This window comes from Musa acuminata, chromosome BXJ1-4 (genome assembly GCF_036884655.1).
Source record: "Musa acuminata AAA Group cultivar baxijiao chromosome BXJ1-4, Cavendish_Baxijiao_AAA, whole genome shotgun sequence".
Lineage (NCBI taxonomy): Eukaryota > Viridiplantae > Streptophyta > Magnoliopsida > Zingiberales > Musaceae > Musa > Musa acuminata.
The window spans coordinates 34,979,380-34,998,057 of NC_088330.1; the positions used below are offsets into that span (position 1 = coordinate 34,979,380).

At 40.2% G+C, this 18,678-nt stretch overlaps 3 protein-coding genes across 3 annotated transcripts; 1 reads left to right on the forward strand and 2 right to left on the reverse strand.

Annotated features, from left to right (window-relative positions):
- Positions 1-2,474: 2,474 nt before the first annotated feature.
- Positions 2,475-3,911, reverse strand: LOC135672173 (myosin-binding protein 2-like). The gene has a single exon (XM_065180629.1). The coding sequence runs from the start codon at positions 3,909-3,911 to the stop codon at positions 2,475-2,477; it is 1,437 nt and encodes a 478-aa protein (XP_065036701.1).
- Positions 3,912-5,679: 1,768 nt separating this feature from the next.
- On the forward strand, positions 5,680-14,803 carry LOC103969613 (uncharacterized). Its single transcript, XM_009383235.3, has 5 exons — positions 5,680-6,064; positions 7,173-7,420; positions 7,591-7,882; positions 13,818-13,970; positions 14,143-14,803. The coding sequence occupies exons 1-5, from the start codon at positions 5,732-5,734 to the stop codon at positions 14,527-14,529; spliced, it is 1,413 nt and encodes a 470-aa protein (XP_009381510.2). The 5' UTR covers positions 5,680-5,731; the 3' UTR covers positions 14,530-14,803.
- Positions 14,804-15,578: 775 nt separating this feature from the next.
- Positions 15,579-16,865, reverse strand: LOC103969526 (AP2/ERF and B3 domain-containing transcription repressor RAV2-like). Its single transcript, XM_009383118.3, has one exon. It carries the CDS (start codon positions 16,776-16,778, stop codon positions 15,765-15,767), a length of 1,014 nt encoding a protein of 337 aa, XP_009381393.2. The 5' UTR covers positions 16,779-16,865; the 3' UTR covers positions 15,579-15,764.
- Between the last annotated feature and the right edge of the window lie 1,813 nt (positions 16,866-18,678).

Consider the following 18,678-nt stretch of genomic DNA (forward strand, 5'->3'; position numbering starts at 1 on the left):
GAGGCTTTTGTTACTGATGTGATTACATATAGTTCCTCAAGTAATACAGGGCAAAATGGAAAGAGATGGTTCCCACTTTCTATCTACTTCATATAATTACAACATCTTCTAATAAATGCGAGTGTATAGTCACTTGCAACACAAGAGAGAGAGAGAGAGATGAGATTGACATGACAATACAGAACACATGGAAAAGGAAGAAAAAACATTGATGAAATAGTGGAAGTTGTAATAGCTACAGTCTGATGTTAATGCAAGGTGTTCAAACTAAGCACAACCATTAAACTTAGGGTCCTTTCTATCTACTTCATATAATTACAACATCTTCTAATAAATGCGAGTGTACAGTCACTTGCAACACAAGAGAGAGAGAGAGAGAGAGAGAGAGAGAGAAATGAAATTGACATGACAATACAGAACACATGGAAAAGGAAGAAAAAACATTGATGAAATAGTGGAAGTTGTAATAGCTACAGTCTGAGGTTAATGCAAGTTGTTCCAACTAAGCACAACCATTAAACTTAGGGTCCTTTTGTCACCTACTTATAGCATTAATCATGTCCAAGTCCACATAAATGCAGCATTGATGGAGAGAGAGAGAGAGTCTGAAAATTGCAATGGCATGCATAACACAATCATTGCCAGGGGATTGAGAGTGGCTTGACGGTGCTTCGTTGTCTGTAGTTGTGCAGAAACTGTCCGTTGTAATAAATGCAATTAGTGCGTCTGAATCAGTCCTTTGAAATAAATGCAATTAGTGCTGAAATTGTTAGTACGAAGTAAAACCCGTTCATCTTACGATCCAACTGCATTAACCTACAACTACTTACCTTCTCAATTGTATCTCAAAATATATTTAATAATTGACTAAGTAAAAAATACAAGAGTAGTAGTAAGAAAGCAATATAATTAAATGTTGCATAAGAAAGCAGAAACAAGTTTTTTATATTGTTCCGATCGATTTGATCTATCGTTTCTCTTTTATCATAGTTATCGATTATTACTATGTCGATCTTATTTTAAATTGATGAAAATTAATAATCTTTCATAAATTTCTTTCGATAACTTTAAGTTTGAAGCACTATTATCTCGACAAAGAATAATCTTATGGTGTCATAGAGAACTTCTAACAAAATGGATTTCACACTTCAATTGAAAAATATTTTAAAGTTGTGTCTAAACTCACAAATCCTGTGAGATATTTATATAAATCTCAAAGACCCAAAATATGAAGTAATTTAAGCAAAAGCACACGAAGGTAGGGATACTAATAGTATTTATTATTGTTTCAGATAATTTCTTCTCTTGTGAGACTTGTTATCTATATTATGAGAGTTAAATATGGTTTTGAACCGGGAGATCTAACATGATCATAGTTATTCATACTACTATATCGTAGCTATATTTATATGAATGATAATATTTGCACTAAAATATCTTATGCTATATATGACATTAGTTATATATAATTTTATTATGAAAATATATTTAATATATCTTGCTTTGAAAAGTATTATTAACAAGTCATGATTTTGAAATGCATGTAAAGTAAAGAAAGTATTTGATATATAAATAAATAAATATATATATATATAATATTATAAATAAAAATTTTTATGACGCTAAGTTTTGACTATCATATGAGTCACAGTGTTTACTAAGCCGTGGTTTGCTTATATGATTATTTCTCAACTTTTAGTATTACATAATAGAAGCGTGATGAATTGATTATCGATTAAATTATATAATTATTCTATTGAGATTATTTATATATATGTTATTTGAATTAAAAAATATTATAAAAAATTAAAAAATATTGAATGCAGAGATTTGATTATGAATTGAGTAGTGTTATTAAAATCCTATGGGTCGATTGATTACAAATTGTTATATCGTGGGAGTTATTTGCTCAGGATTTGATCTTGCATTCTTATAAGAAAACATCATATAATCGTCAACTTTTCACTAGATTGGAGGTGTTACAATATTAAAAGAAAATAATTTGTATGTATAAATGTGTCCAGGAAAATCTATATGCACATCTTGTATACTTGTGATGCATATACACTGAGTTGAGTTTAGCCATCTGAAAAACTAGGTTTACATCTTGTATACCTGTGGTGTTCAAATACAAGCCATGTAGTTAATCTAACTCAACCTGATTTGCCCAAGTTTATTACTGAGTTCAGGTGTACAAGGCTAGGAGTATGGCAACTATGAAGATGATAGATGATGGGCTCGAAGAGAAAGCACAGAAACTAAAGACATTAGCAGAAAAAGGTCACAAGCAATCACATGCTCTTACATTTTATATTTGTAAGCAAATGTCTTCATTTGTTGTGGAAATTGAATCGAGCTTCCAAAAACTTTTGCTGCTAGCAACATTTGCATGAGCAAGAGTACAACATTTAGTGATGCACAAGGAACAGTTGAATGCTTGTTTGAAGATATGTGAAATCTACCACATGGATGATTCAAGCAACATTAGGTTCTTTTGCTGCCAGGGGAATTCTTCTTAATTCCTTTAGCTGGCATGCTATTTCCTGAACCAGCAGAACTCCATCATTTCCATAGTTCAATGCATTCATAGTGTGCCCAATGAACTCTCTATCTGCATCCAGTTCCACCACTCTTTTGATCAACTTTGCAACTTCTTCTTGTACAGAGTTCATGTCTCTGCAAGCATCAGAAGTATCATGTTGGTCAGCTGAGAATTGATTGTCCATGGTGGTACTCGCTTCGACATTGGAGTGTGTTCTAGATGGAGACGAGCCATTATCAGGTAAAACCTCAACTCCACTGTGGCTATTTTCTAGATTCACATCAACTATGGTATCATCTGCTCTAACTTTATCAGTAGGTAACATAGAAAACTTGTTCTGTAACCTTCTCAAGCATGCTAAAATATGAACCTTCTCCTCTTCGAAACCCAACTCCAGATCTTTCGCTCCATGGCCATCACCTTCCTGGGGAATCATGTCGATCTTCTCGGACATACTGCGGTATAGTGATCTCGTACGGCGACGGGTGCTTGCAGGACTAAGAAGCTCTCTTGACTCCATGAAACGAGGGGTGGTGGCAGGACTGAGCCCTGTTGACTCTAAATCACCTACTGACACCGTTCTCTTCTCTTCCGGTTCTGCTCCTCTGTGCCGCCTTCTGTATCTCTCGAACTCCGTTTCCAAGTCCAGCAATTCCTTATCTCGCTCGTTGATCACGTCATTGAGTTTGTGAATCGCTTCTTGGTCGTACTCAGCTTGCTCTTCCATCATGCGCAGGTACTGAAACGCCTCCATCTGCATCGCTGCCTTCTCCTCCTGCAGCCTGTTGATCATGGCCATCGCTTCGTTTGCTGCGATCGTCGAAGCGCTTCTCTCTTCCTCCAGTTCTTTGTACAGAGCACTCATGCATTTCCTGTCCAGCTCTATCTGCCGCTTCAGCCGATCCACCGACGTCTCTCCTTCGATGTCGCTCACAACAATGCTTGCATCAAAGGTCTCCAAGCTCGAATTGGTTCGCTCCACGGACAGTCTCTTGGCTATGTTCTGCAGCCCGATTGAGCTTGAAGCATCTGATGACTTGAGGTCTTCCGCTCTGGGACTAGCAATTATGTCACTCCATGGCAAATCAAACGCTCGCGACAGCCGCAGTTTCAGGTCTTCTTGCCCTCGTGACGATTCCTTGCCTGCAATTATCTCAGAGAACTTGGGAGATAGCATGATTCCCTTGTTATTCATTGCGTGCTTGAAGCTATCGGTGTGATCAAGGACGCTGCGTGTAACTGCAATGGAGTCGTTCATGATTTGGCTGGTGAGACTGTTCGTGGAAGACACCTTTCGAACTCCTGGATATGTTGCTGCTGGAGCACAAATGACACAAGGCGGTAAATTCTTTGATCTGTGAACAGTCATGGTTATCATCGAGACGACGAGAGCTTACATGGTCGGTCTGTGACTTCTCGAGGAGCTTGTTCGGGTGTGCTTTCAGATAAATCGACGAGGCCGGCCTCCACAACGTGGCTGCGACTGAGATCATCCAACCCATGCCCGATTGCAACTGTGGACTTCAAGAATGGTTTGTCACACGAATCAGCTTCATCGGACCTTCTCTCGGGATCTAAAATGGGATGCGGAGATGCAACGGGGTTGGGATGGATCAGCTTCTCCGGAACAGTGTCCTCCAAGACGATCGTTGCCGTGCCTTGTGGTAGTCTGCGTCGCATCACGCGTCCCTCCTTGATGTCCTTCGTTACATGGCCATCGTCACCGTCGTCGTCGTCATCATCAGACACTGGCATTTCTGACTCGGAATCGGAGGTAATCACTAGCCCATTGTAGCCAACTCTTCTCTTTCTCAACTGCGCTCGACGATTTGGAACGCCAGCTTCGAGCTTCTTCTTCTTCTTCTTCTTCGCTTGCAGCAGCCTATGAAGATTAAAGGAGTCGGAGCAACATGAACACAGCCCTGTGCCTGAAGAAGCTGGTTCGAGATCCTCGTTCGGCAAAGCCACATTATCCGGATCCTCTCCATTCCTCCCCAGCATCCTGCATGCCTCGGAATTGGCCTTCTTAGTTGCGACGGACGACAGGAGGCAGGCCTTGCACATGTCCCGGAAATCAGCAAGCTTTCCGTGGCCATGGCAGTAGACCAGCGAGGATATCTCCACCTTGTGCGCATGGCAGAATAAGTTCCTATAGAAACCTCGTCTCTCGCTCCCGAGAATGTGATCCAGTCTCGAGCATAACAGGCATGGGGTTGGCAAGTTGCAGAGTCGGGCGAATCTGGTAGCAACGTACGCCAACACCGCGTTTATCAGCAAGAAGATGATCAGGTACCACTCGCAGACGGCGGCCGACAACACGGAGAAGAACTGGCAAGATTTCGCCTGCGCTTTAACGTTGCCCCCAGCCGCCATGGCCAACCAGGTGCAGAAAGGTCAAGGGTTCAGCTGAGGACCCGAGAACGCAGGATTTGTCCTTCGACACAGCAAATCAAGCGTTTGAGGATCAAAAGCTCCAACAAACAGGAAGAAACATGTTAGAAAGCCACTTACAGATAGGCGTCATGATCACGAACGATGAAATGTTCATGTCGAGCTCCAACTGCTACGACGGAAGGCGACAGCAGGACGAGGAGGAGGAAAGATAGGAGGGAGAACAGCCTTCCTTGACGCAAGACCGTTTGCTCCGTCTCCCGGTGAGTCCGTCGCCTCTTCGCGTCTCCTTCTCTCATCTCCTTTTGAAACATTTCCTCGTTGCCTAATAATGGATGGTGGAGGAGTAGCCATGCACGCAGGTAATGGAGCCACACCTGGGGCTGGAATCCGGTCTCCCCGCTCCCTCTTGCCCTAAAAATGGCCAAGATGAGCCAAAGTTTTAGGTCTGACGTCCGAAGGAGCCCTGCATGAAAGGGAAGAAGTGATTCACGTTGACATCATATCATTGTTGGTGTTAGAATCTTTACTACACAGCTCTACTATTCTCGCACGAATCATAAAGCGCATTTGATGGCCCTCCTTTGGTTGGACCCACACAAACTTAGGTCAGGCTGCAAAAGTTTTTTTAATTGCATAGACACCCTTGAAAGGACTGCTTGATAAAATGTAAGATTTCGAGGGAGTTGTTTAAAACATCCTCTTCTCGTAATTAGTTATCCCTATGTCTAATGATCGCTCTTTTTCCCTCGCTTCACCCCTTTTTCGCGGTCGATCGCAGCTCGGCGGCTTCGCCCGATGGCTCTCAAAACCCTAAACTTCCCAATCCATTGGAGGTCAAAACCATCACTCCCCAACGCCGACCGACCGATCCTCCGTATCCCGCCGAGGAGATCGGCCCGCCCGGCGTCGCCTGTTGTCGCCGCCGCCGCCAACTGGAATAATGGTTTTAGGGGCATTGGTGGCGGTGGCGCGGCGTCGGCCGAGAAGGGTGTGCAGAAAAATGTTGACCTCGTGACCCTGGGGAATCTGTGCGTCGACATCGTTCTTGGCGTCCCGAGCTTGCCTCCTGCCTCGAAGGAGGATAGGCGGGCTTACATGGAGCGGCTGGCGGCTTCTCGTCCTCATAAGGTCGGTAAGAATCGAGATTTTCTTTTGCTACCCTTCCTTTTGGTCCTTGTTTCCTTTCAATTTGTCCCGCTTCAAGCGTAATCTTATCTTGGATATAGATTTTGGCTCAGAGAAAGGATAAGGTGGTGAAGTTAGACATGCAAACCTTTGATCAATCTAAAGATATAGAATTGGTGGTACTATCGCCCACTAGATCAAGTTAGACAGGTTGTGTCCAGATTTGTCTTATTGAACTTTTGATGTTTCATATTTGCAACATCTTAGCTATATTACTAAAAGGTCGTTCCATGATTTCCATAGTGTTTGACAGTAGAACATAGTGTGATGATATAGCATCAGCCTCCGATGTCACTTTTTGGAGGGTGGGAAAAAAGGGAATTTTTTTTTTTGGAGGGTGATCTATTTCTTGAAGTTGATGACATTCTGTAAGAAAGAGTAGAAACTTAAATTGATATATGGAAGATGGTGGTATGCATTCTTCTATTCATGCAGATATGATGTGAAAGGATACAAGTGGCTAGGTTGTGTTCCAATTCTGTGCTTTCATTCGTCATCACAATTGAGTTTCTTATTAAAGTAGGTCAAAAAAATATTTATTTCTAGGGATACCATGCTATTCTAGAAGTATGCAGTTTTGGAGTCTGATATCCTCTATCAATTAATGATACCAAATAATTCCACATCTCATTACATCAGCCAAAATTCCTTGTTTTAAATTGGTTGAGGATCTATTTGGTTCACTAGAAGTGGAAAATGCTAGTTTACATTTTTCAGAAGTTGTCTTCAAGATGTTAATAGCAATGTCTTTGTGTTGTTTAGTAACAGTTGTGTTGCTTTCTGTTTTCATTGTTAGCTTATGACTGAAGTATTTCACTGGAGAAAACTTGTATGCCTTAATCTGAAAGCTTTTGCTTGCCCAGTGAAATAGAATACTCCTAGCTTCTTGCATGATTTAGAATATATTTTCATGAATATAGCTTTGATGAATAGCAAAATCTTCAGAAATGGTCAGCTTCTAACTTACTTTGCAATTCCATCTTTTTGGTCTTCATATCTGGCTGTGATAGTTAAACATGTGGTGAATTATTTTATCACTTTTCTTGTCTAGAACTTTTGGGAAGCTGGTGGCAACTGCAACTTGGCCATAGCTGCAGCAAGGCTAGGATTGTTGTGCTTCACCATTGGTCATGTTGGTGATGAGATCTATGGGAACTTTCTTCTTGATGTGCTTCATGATGAGAATATTAGTTTTGTAGGAATGAGTGAAAATGTTGATAGCACTGCCAATATTGCAGCCTATGAAACCCTTCTATGCTGGGTTTTGGTTGATCCATTTCAAAAGCATGGGTTTTGCAGGTATAATTTGCACCTTGCTGATATTTCCTTGTTGGTTCTTTGTTGACCATGAAATTGCTGCTCTTATATATTAAAATTGTTAACACAAATGGTTTATCAAAAAATTTTAGTATTGATGCCACTGTAATGCATGGATGTTCTTCTTGTTTACATATTTCTTTCGATTCCAGTCGTGCTGATTTCAGTGAGGAGCCTGCATTTAGTTGGATGACTAAGCTGACAGAAGAGGTTAAGATGGCTATTCAACAAGCTAAGATATTATTCTGCAATGGTTATGCATTTGATGAACTTTTACCTGATTTAATCGTCTCTGCACTTGATTATGCTATTGGTGCTGGAACAACTGTATTTTTTGATCCTGGTCCACGTGGTAGAACTCTTGCACATGGAACCCCTGACGAGCAAAAGGCACTTGAACTGTTTCTGAAGCAAAGTGATGTTCTTCTTTTAACTTCTGATGAGGTGCATATGTAACATTGTTTTATTACTCTTTGGTATCTTCCATATTTATGAACTTCCATTTCTTCGAACTTCTGTAGAAATTTCACAAACAATAAATAGCTGCATGTGTCATTTCCTATATTGCCATGACTACTTTTCTCTTTATTTCATTTAGGTAGGATTCTATTGACATTTGTTAAAACTAAACGATAGCAGTGATTTAAATAGGTGCTTGGGTGCTCGTCTAGGTGCTCGAGTGAGGCGAGGCAAGGCTCGAGTGCCTCATGGGTGGACTAGGCGACACGCTTCAATAAGGTGCCGCTTGGGCGCTTGCCTGAATCCAGGCGCTGGGCACCTCGGGCGAGTGCTCGGTTCAAATGAAGCAATCGAATCAGACTTTTAAGTCTGGTTCGGTTCAACAGTGGTTAGTTGGTTCGATTGAACTAACTAACCAGTTTCTTACCCGCAAAAGCCACCCTCGCACGACCCCGAGCCATCAACCCTAGTGCTGCTTCTGCCTCCGCCGTCGACACTTTCTGCTACTGCCTCCGCTGTAAACACAGCGGAATGATACTTCCTCTAGCATCGACGAACGAGTTTGGCGGCCTAGCCTTCATCCGTAGCTTCCTTCCGTTGTTGCTTCTTCGGTGTGCAGTTCCTTCCATGGTCAAGGGAGAGGACCATAGCTTTTTCCGCCATTGACGGACACCTATGAAACTTCCTTCGCCCATGAAGTCGCCATCTGTAGCTTTTGCCGTCGTTGTTGCCATTGCCGTTGTCAGTAGTTTTCGTCGTTGTTGCTGTTCGCAGCTTTTGCCGCTATCGTTGTTGTCATTCGCAGCTTCCTCCGTTGCCGCGACTGTCATTCGTAGCTTCCTCCGCCACTACTGTTGCTGTCCGCAGCTTCCTCCGTCACCGCTGCCTTTTCCTTCCCCACTTTCCACTATCGGTGACACTTTTCTCCCCCTCTGCTATTGTTAATAGTTATTTTCTCCCCCTTTAACTAATGTTAACAATAAATAATATACTATTAATAGTAGATTGTTATCTACTATAAAAAGCAAATGTATCCCTTTGCTCTTAACAGTAAAATAAGCTTGCAATGGGATATGTTAAGATGATACTTTAGATCTTTTTAATTGAATATCATATTTTTATTTATATAATCATATTTATCAATTATATTATATATTTTTTATATTTTAATATTTTAGAGCGTCTCATTTTGTTCGGGCCAGCCCCTAGCACCTCAGGTATTTTGGGGCCTTAATGCTTGTTGGCGTATAGTGTTTTTTAAATCACGGAATGATAGATTTTAGTTATAAATGCAGCTGGTTATGATATTGGACCATCAACTTCATAGTTAGTTAGTACACAAGTTTAGACAGCAAAAGGAGCATCCAATTGGCAATGAAACAAATGTCCAATGAGGTTTGAAGTGGTGATATTTATCTTTTATTGGACCATAGGTATTTTATATTTCTGGTCAAAGTTTCATTGTTGACGTATACAAAGATTCAGAAGTAGATTTCTTTATAAAACTATCAAATTTGGTAAAAGCTAAACAAGAAAGTAGGAAAATTCAAAAGCTACTGTCATTTAAGATTCTTTCAACTTATATAAATTCATGATTTTTCTTTTTACAAAGGGTAAGTGACAAAGGCGGGATTTGAGCTCAGGATCTTACGATAAATTGTCAAGGTTTTTACCAGCTAAGCTAGAAGGTCTTTATCATCTAAGCTAGTTGACACCGTCCATGATTAAAAATTTTGATTCAATGTCAATAGTGGGTTGATCAGTAGACTGTTATGGGTTGACATTATCAACACTGGTACAGGTTGGTACTGCCTGTACCAAGAGGATTGGGTATAGAAGAGAGCAGGAGGAGGAAGGAGAAAGAGGACTGGAAGAGGAGTAAAAGGCGAAGGAGGATGAGGAGGCAGAGGCAACCCTTACAAGGAGGAACAGGCTGTAGCAATGTAACAGGACAGTGATAGCGAGGTGGCATGGAGGAGGAAGAGATGAGGGAGAGAAGAGAGATAAGTGAAAGAGCGAAAGAAGGGAAGAGAAAGAGGAGCATGGGAGGATAGAAAGAAAAGATAGCCATCAGAAACCATAAAAGAAAAGAAATGCTAAGCCTAATTTTCAATGGTACTGGCGGAAGTGCTCCGTCTGTGTGTTGGAACCTAGTTGGACTGGTAAATTTCACTGGGTTGAACTGGTCCAACTGGGTTTTTTGATCCTTGCATTTTCTTTTCCAATCTAGTATCTGATTGCTGCCTGCTTCTATATTTTTATTTAGTTGAAATGAGAACAATGGACCCAAAATTTTCTCACTTGAAAATAATATATTAATCTGGGGTGTGTGATGAGATTGTGCTTTTCTTTATGCTACTTCATTTATCATTTTGACATTTTTTCAGTAATGTTGGCGAACACCATTATTATTTTTGTATCTTTTTATTGCAACTTAATATAAGACATTCAATTGTAACAATCGAAGTAGAATTGCAGGTGAGGTCTAGGGAATTGAAGTTGGTGATTCTTGGAGCAAGATACTATGTGGTTTAAAAAAAAAAGATACTATGTGGTTTGGTTGAAAAGCCTAGTAGGTTTGGCAGACGTTTTACTTCACAAACCAAAAAGCAGAATGCCATAGCCAATACAAATTATAGCTGTTGAAAGGACAGAAGAACAAGGCTTACATGAGAGATTATGTGATTATGGAAAATAGTGCTCTTGCAAGAATAAACCTAGCTAGAATATGATCTGTATCAACTAGTTTAACAGTGCTGAAGTGAGGAGATCTTACTGTGTGCAGAAATGATAACTATTGTTGGGCTTGGACCTCAATTTTGTTTATAGATAATTCCCTACCATAACTATTGGGAAAGAAGAGCAAGAAAAAAAATCAAGGAGAATTGTAAGTTATATATTGAAAAGACTAAAGAGGATGACGAGATAGCAGTAATGGACTGCCAAATGGAAGTAACTAGAAGTCCATCCAAAGTTTCACAAATATGAAAGTTCTAATCTTTTGACAATCTCTCCATTTGAAAAACCAACAACCCTGTTTTCGGTAAATTAGAAATTTCTTTTCCTTTATTAAGGCAAACTGCAATCATATTTTGTTATTTCTTTCAACAAATGTTCTTGCAGTCCTTTGTGTCTTTCGTGAGGACTATCATCTATTGAACAGGATAAAGACTCTATCTAGCCACTTTTTCTCTGCCTCTAGATTGGCAGTAAGTGTGTACTTAGCTACAATTAAAAAATTTAGGAAAAAAGTATACAGTAAACTATTACATTTTTTTCCTGACTTGGAGTAAAACCATTGGTTCCATAAAATCAGCTCCATCGCATGTATCTTGTTCTCAATATTTTTAGAATGTTATGCAAGAGGAATGTCAGCTATTGGTTCTGAAAAATTTTGTGATGTATGGCAATGATAATTTCAACATTTTGATCCTTCTATTAGAAGTTTTCCTTGACCAATAGTCATGTTAATTTTGGTCCTAAGATGTGAAATTGTAGCCATATTATGTAAAGCATCAATGAGAAAATTAATGAACATATGCACAGGCCTGTTTTTTTTATGAGTCTTCACAGAGTGATTCTTGGCCTCAACCTCAGTTTGATCTTGCTTGATGTTTTCTTTGTTTTCTTATATTGTTAGGATTTGTTCTAGTTTTTATTGACTTTGTGTTGTATGTGTTCAAATGATACTTAAACTTTAATCTTTATTCATTAGCATGAACTCATAATAAATTTTTGACATAGTGAAATATTTTATTTAGGCTCTTGCTGAATTGATCTGGTTGTTCATTGATATCTTTTGTGGACTGTTGATGTGTAAAATTCCTTTCTATTTGTTGAAGTCACTTCTAGTGTTGTTATTGCTACATCAGATCATTCTGACACCAGCTTTCATTCCATCGAGGATGTTGTTCATGTTCTATTAGTTTCTCAGTCAGGTTGATACCACTTAGGGGTCCCCGGATTCTGCTTAGGTGCACCTTTTGTCTTTTGACACAGGTGCCCAGAGATCATGTTAATTTGAATGGGATTTGAACAGAGTTGAACTACGACTCTAAAGAAAGGAAAGGGATAAAAAGCATTAAGACAACAGGATGTTAAGGCTTGCTGGACTAAGAAACTATTGTAATTTAATTAAAAATTTCACATGCAAAACAATTGTTTCTTTTACCTGAGTCCCTTTGTGTATATTAAGAGCAGCTACAACAATAACAAGCTGTAAATTAGCCCAGAAATATTAAGGGCAGCTAATCTATAATATTGATAAAATTAGTCCTGATTTGGGGAAATAACTGCCGCATATTTGCTTCAATTTTTTCACTATTTGCTTCAATTTTTTGGATAAGTTTGGGTCCTCCAATGCTCGATTTTTAAGAACATAAGGCTTTCAGAGAGATATAAGAATTAAACTTTATCTGGCCACTTTTATTCTCTTTTTAAACTCCTAAATCCATATAGATTCTTTTTTCTAATCAGCCACTTCTCTTCTTCCTTTAGATTCTTGAATAAGGTTTTAAATTTTGGTACATCACTGGTTTCAGTAATATACCAGACTGGTATGGTACCAGTGGCCTGGGTGGCATACTAACCCATAGTTCTTGGTACCAATTGAAAAAAATAATAAAAAAATACCAATCAGTACCCGACATTATGTTCCGATATCTGTCCTTTGTCAGATTTTTTATATGCTTCATACTGATAGGTATCTGAAAACAAGTCCCAGATCAATTTGAATTCTTTTGGTCTTTCTATTAGATTTAGTGTGAGCATTGTATTGAGTTTAGAAAAATAAATGAAATATGTACTTTCAAGTTTCATCACATTCCTACCTAAACTAAAGCAGAGTGATCCCATATCTAACCTTTGTTTGCATAAGAATGGTTTTGAATGGCATAATTTGAATATAATTTGAAGGTCTTACACGACAAAAGAAGTTACAGGAAAATGCTAATGTTACATGGATACCATGTATAATTGGAAGGTACAAGTATCAACTGCCTCTTATGTCTTGTCATCTGTGATCATTCTTAGTCACATCAAGATTAGTTAGAAGTTAGAAAGTATTTGGGTTGCCAAGACAGCTGGACTCACTTTGGAGCTTCGAACATGCCTAGTGGGCCTACAGGGTGAACACCCTTTTTGTTGTGAAGTACTGTAACATCAAGTGAGGAGTATCAGGATCATATGAACACCAAGCTAAATCAATCTGCTAGAAAAATGTTGTGTTGGTCTTTAAGAACAAGGCACAAGCAGCTATCAAGTGTTATTTAGAGGAAGAAACTAGGAATGTGGATGATAATCATATAAACAAAATAGAAACTAGTTAAATATTTATATATAATTGCTAACCATAGAGTTCACTTTCGAGCTCTATGCCTTAAAGGTTCGATAAACATATTTTTTTATAGAGGAAAATAACATTATCTAAAAAATAATTACCAGAATGTTGACCTTACAACTTAAAGGATTAGTTGGTTGCCACATTGTTGTTGAGGCCTCACTATGAGGTGATGCCAGGATTTTGATTTCCATCTTTCTAGTAGGTACACTGCACAATCGGTGATATTGAATTGGTAGTGTTGGGAACAGTTATTGGTGCATTGAGTCTCTTTTGCCCTACTGTGGACCATACTGTCTGGTAGCTTGATGGGGAAATATTAGTTTATGTCTTTATGGTGCAAATTTTCATCTTGTTTCTTTCAAAGTTTGTTGGTTAATTATTCACTGAACCAGTTCAAAACTTCTTTAGCATTTTCCACGGAATGTCCTTCTCTCTGTTCCTCTGATCTCTCTCTCTCTCTCTCTCTCTCACATACACACACACAGTGTGTTACACTCAATATGTTATTTTGAATGCTCTGTTTTTCATTTCTTTACTGAAATATGATGCTTATAAACCATCTTGCTCATGATGTACCAGGCTGAGTCATTAACAGGGATAAAAAACCCTATTCAAGCAGGAGAGGCATTGATCAGAAGAGGGGAACGAACAAAATGGGTCATTATAAAAATGGGTTCTAAGGGATCCATTCTGATCAACAGGTCCACTGTATCATGTGCACCCGCGTTTAAGGTATAATTTGCTTCCTTCTCTATACTTATATGTCTATTTAGACCAATTAAGAAAGTTGGGTTCAAAAATACTGTGTTGTTTGCTTCATTGTACAAAATTTCTTTGCCTGCTTGTTTAAGGCTTGGAATTTACTGCTACCAGATGCTTTGATTTGATCCTGTATTCTCAACAGGTAAATGTTGTTGATTCAGTGGGCTGTGGAGATAGCTTCACTGCTGCCATAGCTTTCGGCTTTCTTCATGGCATGCCTACGATCAATACATTAGCACTTGCAAACGCTGTAGGTGCTGCAACTGCAACTGGCTGTGGTGCTGGTCGAAACGTTGCTCGATTGTGTAAAGTTTTAGAACTTCTAAAGCAATCGAATCTCAATGAGGATGACAAATTTTGGAGCAAACTAATTGAAGGGAACAGTTTGACTAGCGAAGTTTTGCTTCTCTCCAAAGTTACTATAAATGGATGCAATGACCGTCTTGTTCGCATACCCATTTCCAATGTTGTCTTTGAACTTCTACCGAAATTTGACGCAGCATGCGAAAGCAGCGTGACACAGTCTTGACTACAAATTTTGAGCAGTTAAGTCTGTGTAGTGAAGTTGTTGATAATATTTTTACTAATACGTTGATTTGACTAAAATTTATGCCCTGATGTCTAAGAGGGCCTATGAGAGTCTGTTAATCCGGCTCTCCTCAGAAAACAAATACCTTTTGTCAATGATTTCAATTACACCCTGTAAGAATTTTAGTTGCCACTCATGAATAAGCAACAGTCAGCACTGCAGTTAATATGTGGTTTCAGGTCTGATTGTTCAACGAGCAAACTACCCTTATGAATTTTCCTTTCTCCTTGTCTGAATTCCAAGTACATCATAGTGTAGAAATTTGAAGTGGAATTTTGGGCATGGGAACTATGTGTCTGGTACTATGACATATCAACTTTGGCCTTTTCTCACCACTTGCACACAATGTATCTCTATGAAAAGTCTTTGATAGTTTGATGCTCAACCTTCATGTTCATTATCGTACTTGAACAGCATTTACTGTAAGACAAAGGTCTTGTGGCAGACAGCCACATCTTTCTTAGAAGTTCTCATTGAGAAATTTCTTCAACGAAAAGTACTACATCTCATGCATTTTCTGAGTGCTATCATCGTGTTAGCCATGTTTCTTTTCTCAGACATTTACTAATCTCTTTCTTGGTCAATCATAAACCACTAATGGACAGATGATTAACCAGTGTTGGAAATAACCAGCAAGTCCTGTGACCACGCAGCAATCCAAGTTTCAACATAAGAGTGCAAGATTGCAGAAGCCAGTGCAAGTTCAAGGCAGGTCTTTTACTACCTCATCCTTGCTTCATGTTGTATCCTTTGTAGCAAGTTCCATGTAAGCCATGATGTGTGACACCTTGTTCTCTACACAATGTCCAACGGAGAAATATTGAGCCCCCTCATCGCCAAGTGCCCACTAATCGTCGATGGTCCCTTAAGTGTGCAGTTGATACAGTGTTTAGCTTCCCGCATGACACAGGTGACCACTACCAAGGTGGAGTATGACTCATCCACCTCCGAAGCCATCAGCAATTTGTGTGTCCACATGGAAGAACTGAACTATGAGATATTTTGATCATAATTCGAGCATAAACAATTCATGTCTTGGATCAAACATCTGTAAGACAAGAATATATACGCAACTGTTCTTATTTCTCTTTCCATTTTTATTCTTGCAGGGTGATGCTTCCAACCGCTTTTCGTGAAAGATTGATGGAAAGTTGGCCTAAATCCAACGGTCGATGCTACAAACCCTCTCTGCATCGCCTCTTGAGCAGCTCGCATGATGATGATACGGTGGATTCCATGTCCCTGCACGTCCTCTTCGCATTCCGCCTAACGACGCCACTCACATCAGCAATGTTCACGCCGAAGAGCCTCACCACCTCAACGGCCGGTCGCGTCTTCCGGCCGATGAAGAGCTGCCTCTCTGGGCCAGTCGACCGATGGAAGGTGACCACGTCGCCGGCTCTGAGCCCCTCCTCCTTGACGAACCGTCTCCAGCCCTTGGTTAGCACGTAGCTCTGGCTGCTGTTCCAGTAGGAGTAGCGGAACCGCCACACCTTCCCGCAGGCGTCTTCGAAGTTCAGCAGCACCGCCTTGCAGGCCGCAGCGCCGGTCTGCGGCTGCGGGAAGTGCTTCTCCGCGTGCTGCTTCGGTATCACCAGCCTGTTCAGCTTGCCGACGTCGCTAGGAGTCACGGCCTTGTCGAAGAGGTGCTCCCTGTGCGGCCCGCCAAACCACCCCATGCTCCCTCCACGGGAAGGGTAAGTCCTCCTCCCTTCGGCGCCGGAGGATTGCCTGCTTTGCCGCATCTCGTCGTGGTAGGTGTGCTTACGGAGCATGTCCACGATCTCGGCCTTCGAACGTGAAACCAGGAAAGAGAGCTCCGCCGCGTCGACGTCGTCGGTCTCGACGAGCGGCTTGAAGTTGGTGACAGCGTCGCGCCCTCGGAACCGCTGCGCGGCCACGTCGTAGGCCCGCGCGGCCTCATCTTCCTCGTTGAAAGTTCCCAACCAGACCCGTTGGTGCTTGTCGTAGATCTGCGCCCCCCACCGCCCGTTGGGCTGCGGAACCACGCCTTTGTACCTCGACGAAGGCAGCTTCCGCGACTCGGCACCGACCTCCGGATCGAGGACGACGCTTGCGCCGCTACCAAGTCTTTGCAAGCCCTCAGTAGCTGGCAGCGTCGGTGGCCGCGGCAGAGACGAGCGCCTCTCGACCTCGCTCGACTCATCCTCTACGCTGCTAGTCTCCATAAATATGAAGCGATTGGGAAGGAAGATACAGAGAGAGAGAGAGAGGTGCTAAAGGCACACACTATATTTGTGCTGGCGTTGTTATATAGCAAACGGAGTGCCTGTCGCTCCATTATTAGCTATCTAACATATGTAAGATGGATCTCATGGCAAGGGTGTTGGTGTGGGTCAACACTAAAGGTGATGGTGGGAAGAAGATTCATGGTGAGTGCTTCTTTGGGTGTTCCTATGCAAATGAGTGTATGGTGGTGCAAGTTGTACGGGGTGGGACATGAGAGCAGGGCAAGTGGATGTGGGAAGATGACTGCCTCTAAGTGCATCCCCCCTGAGCTTTGCTACCTGCTGCTGTTAGCTGAACATGGTCTGGCCATCTCTGATGCTCATGTTTGCACCAAAAGAGTATAGAACAAGACACTCAAGGGGAAGGGGCTTACCCACCTGAGCATGAACCAGAATCCAAGCAAGAGAGAGAGAGAGAGAGAGAGAGGGTTAGAGATGGAACCAGTAATTATTTTCATAGATTTGCATCACAGAAGAAAGCCTGAATTAATTGAATGCTTGATGGAGTTTGATCATGTCTTGGTTTTCAAAGTGCTTGTCTTGATAGAATTAGACAGTTTAACTAAGACAATGATGTTGAACTAATGGTGCAACAACTGCTAATTTCCAGCAGTCTTCCTTTGAGGTCTTCTCATCCCTCATAAATAAATATATATATATATATGTATATATGCTATTCATGTAAATTCAATCAAAATGTATTCCTTTTCACAAGCAATTGCTTGTTAATATGATATGCCTAATATTTTTCATGTAATTAAGAAATATGTCACCATAAATCATAATAAAAAAAATATTCTTTGGATTAATTCAGTTAGAAATTTTGGTTTATAAATATTGGTTTCTCCAATTATGACTTAAGTTTTCACCTTTTTTTTTTCTTTCTTTCTTTTGATACTTTAGCTCAGGCTATTTTAACCCCTCGATCTACATGATTTTTAGGTTAATGTCATCTCTTCGGCTTTTTATCTCTAAGTCTAACTTTCCAGCATAATCGATTTTTGGGAAATAAACAAGATCAAGTAACCTCATGGATATCGGGGTGAAGTGATGATCAATTATAATACTAACAAAATATATTTATTGAAGAGAGATATTCACTTTTGACTGTAATGACAAGCTATTGTAATTGTGCATATGTTCATCATCCAAATGCAGTCAAAGTGGAAGGTGAAGGCTGCTAACAGTCCATAGTAGCTGTGGCTGCAAAAGATAATAAATGTTATTGATGTGTTGTGGCCCTCATCACCCATGGAAGCTAGTAAAAAGCACTGCTAGGAACAATAATCTCAGCTATCTACCTCAATTTGACTGTGAGGGTCTAATGAATGGGTTGTGATATGTTTTTTCTTTTATGTTTTTGCACTTGTTTAGTAATGTATACATGTGATTAAGATCACATGAGAATTAAAAGGGAATCCCTCTACCTTTATTTTGTTTGATGTCATACTTGTTTGTGGAGTATGTATGTATATCATGTCATCTTGGCTGTCCTTATGCACATAGTTCAACATATTTAAGTATATCATGTCATCTTCGGCTTAGGTGTGATCAAACAAGCTCATATATATGCATATATACTTTATGTTTACTTTAATGACTTGTATCTCGGCAGCCTGGTTAGCCTTATCTCATTATTATGCTGAAAAGTTCATTAGCATCCCATGTGTTTCATATCTCAATAGTAAATAGGAGATCATGTTGGAGTTTAAGGAGATTCATGTGGTCAAGTCAGTAAATCCTTCATAGTTTTATCTAATTGATGTAATTGAATTTTGATGATAGTTACTGATGAAATCCAACCTACTGATCGCATGAATAATATCGAAAGATACATATC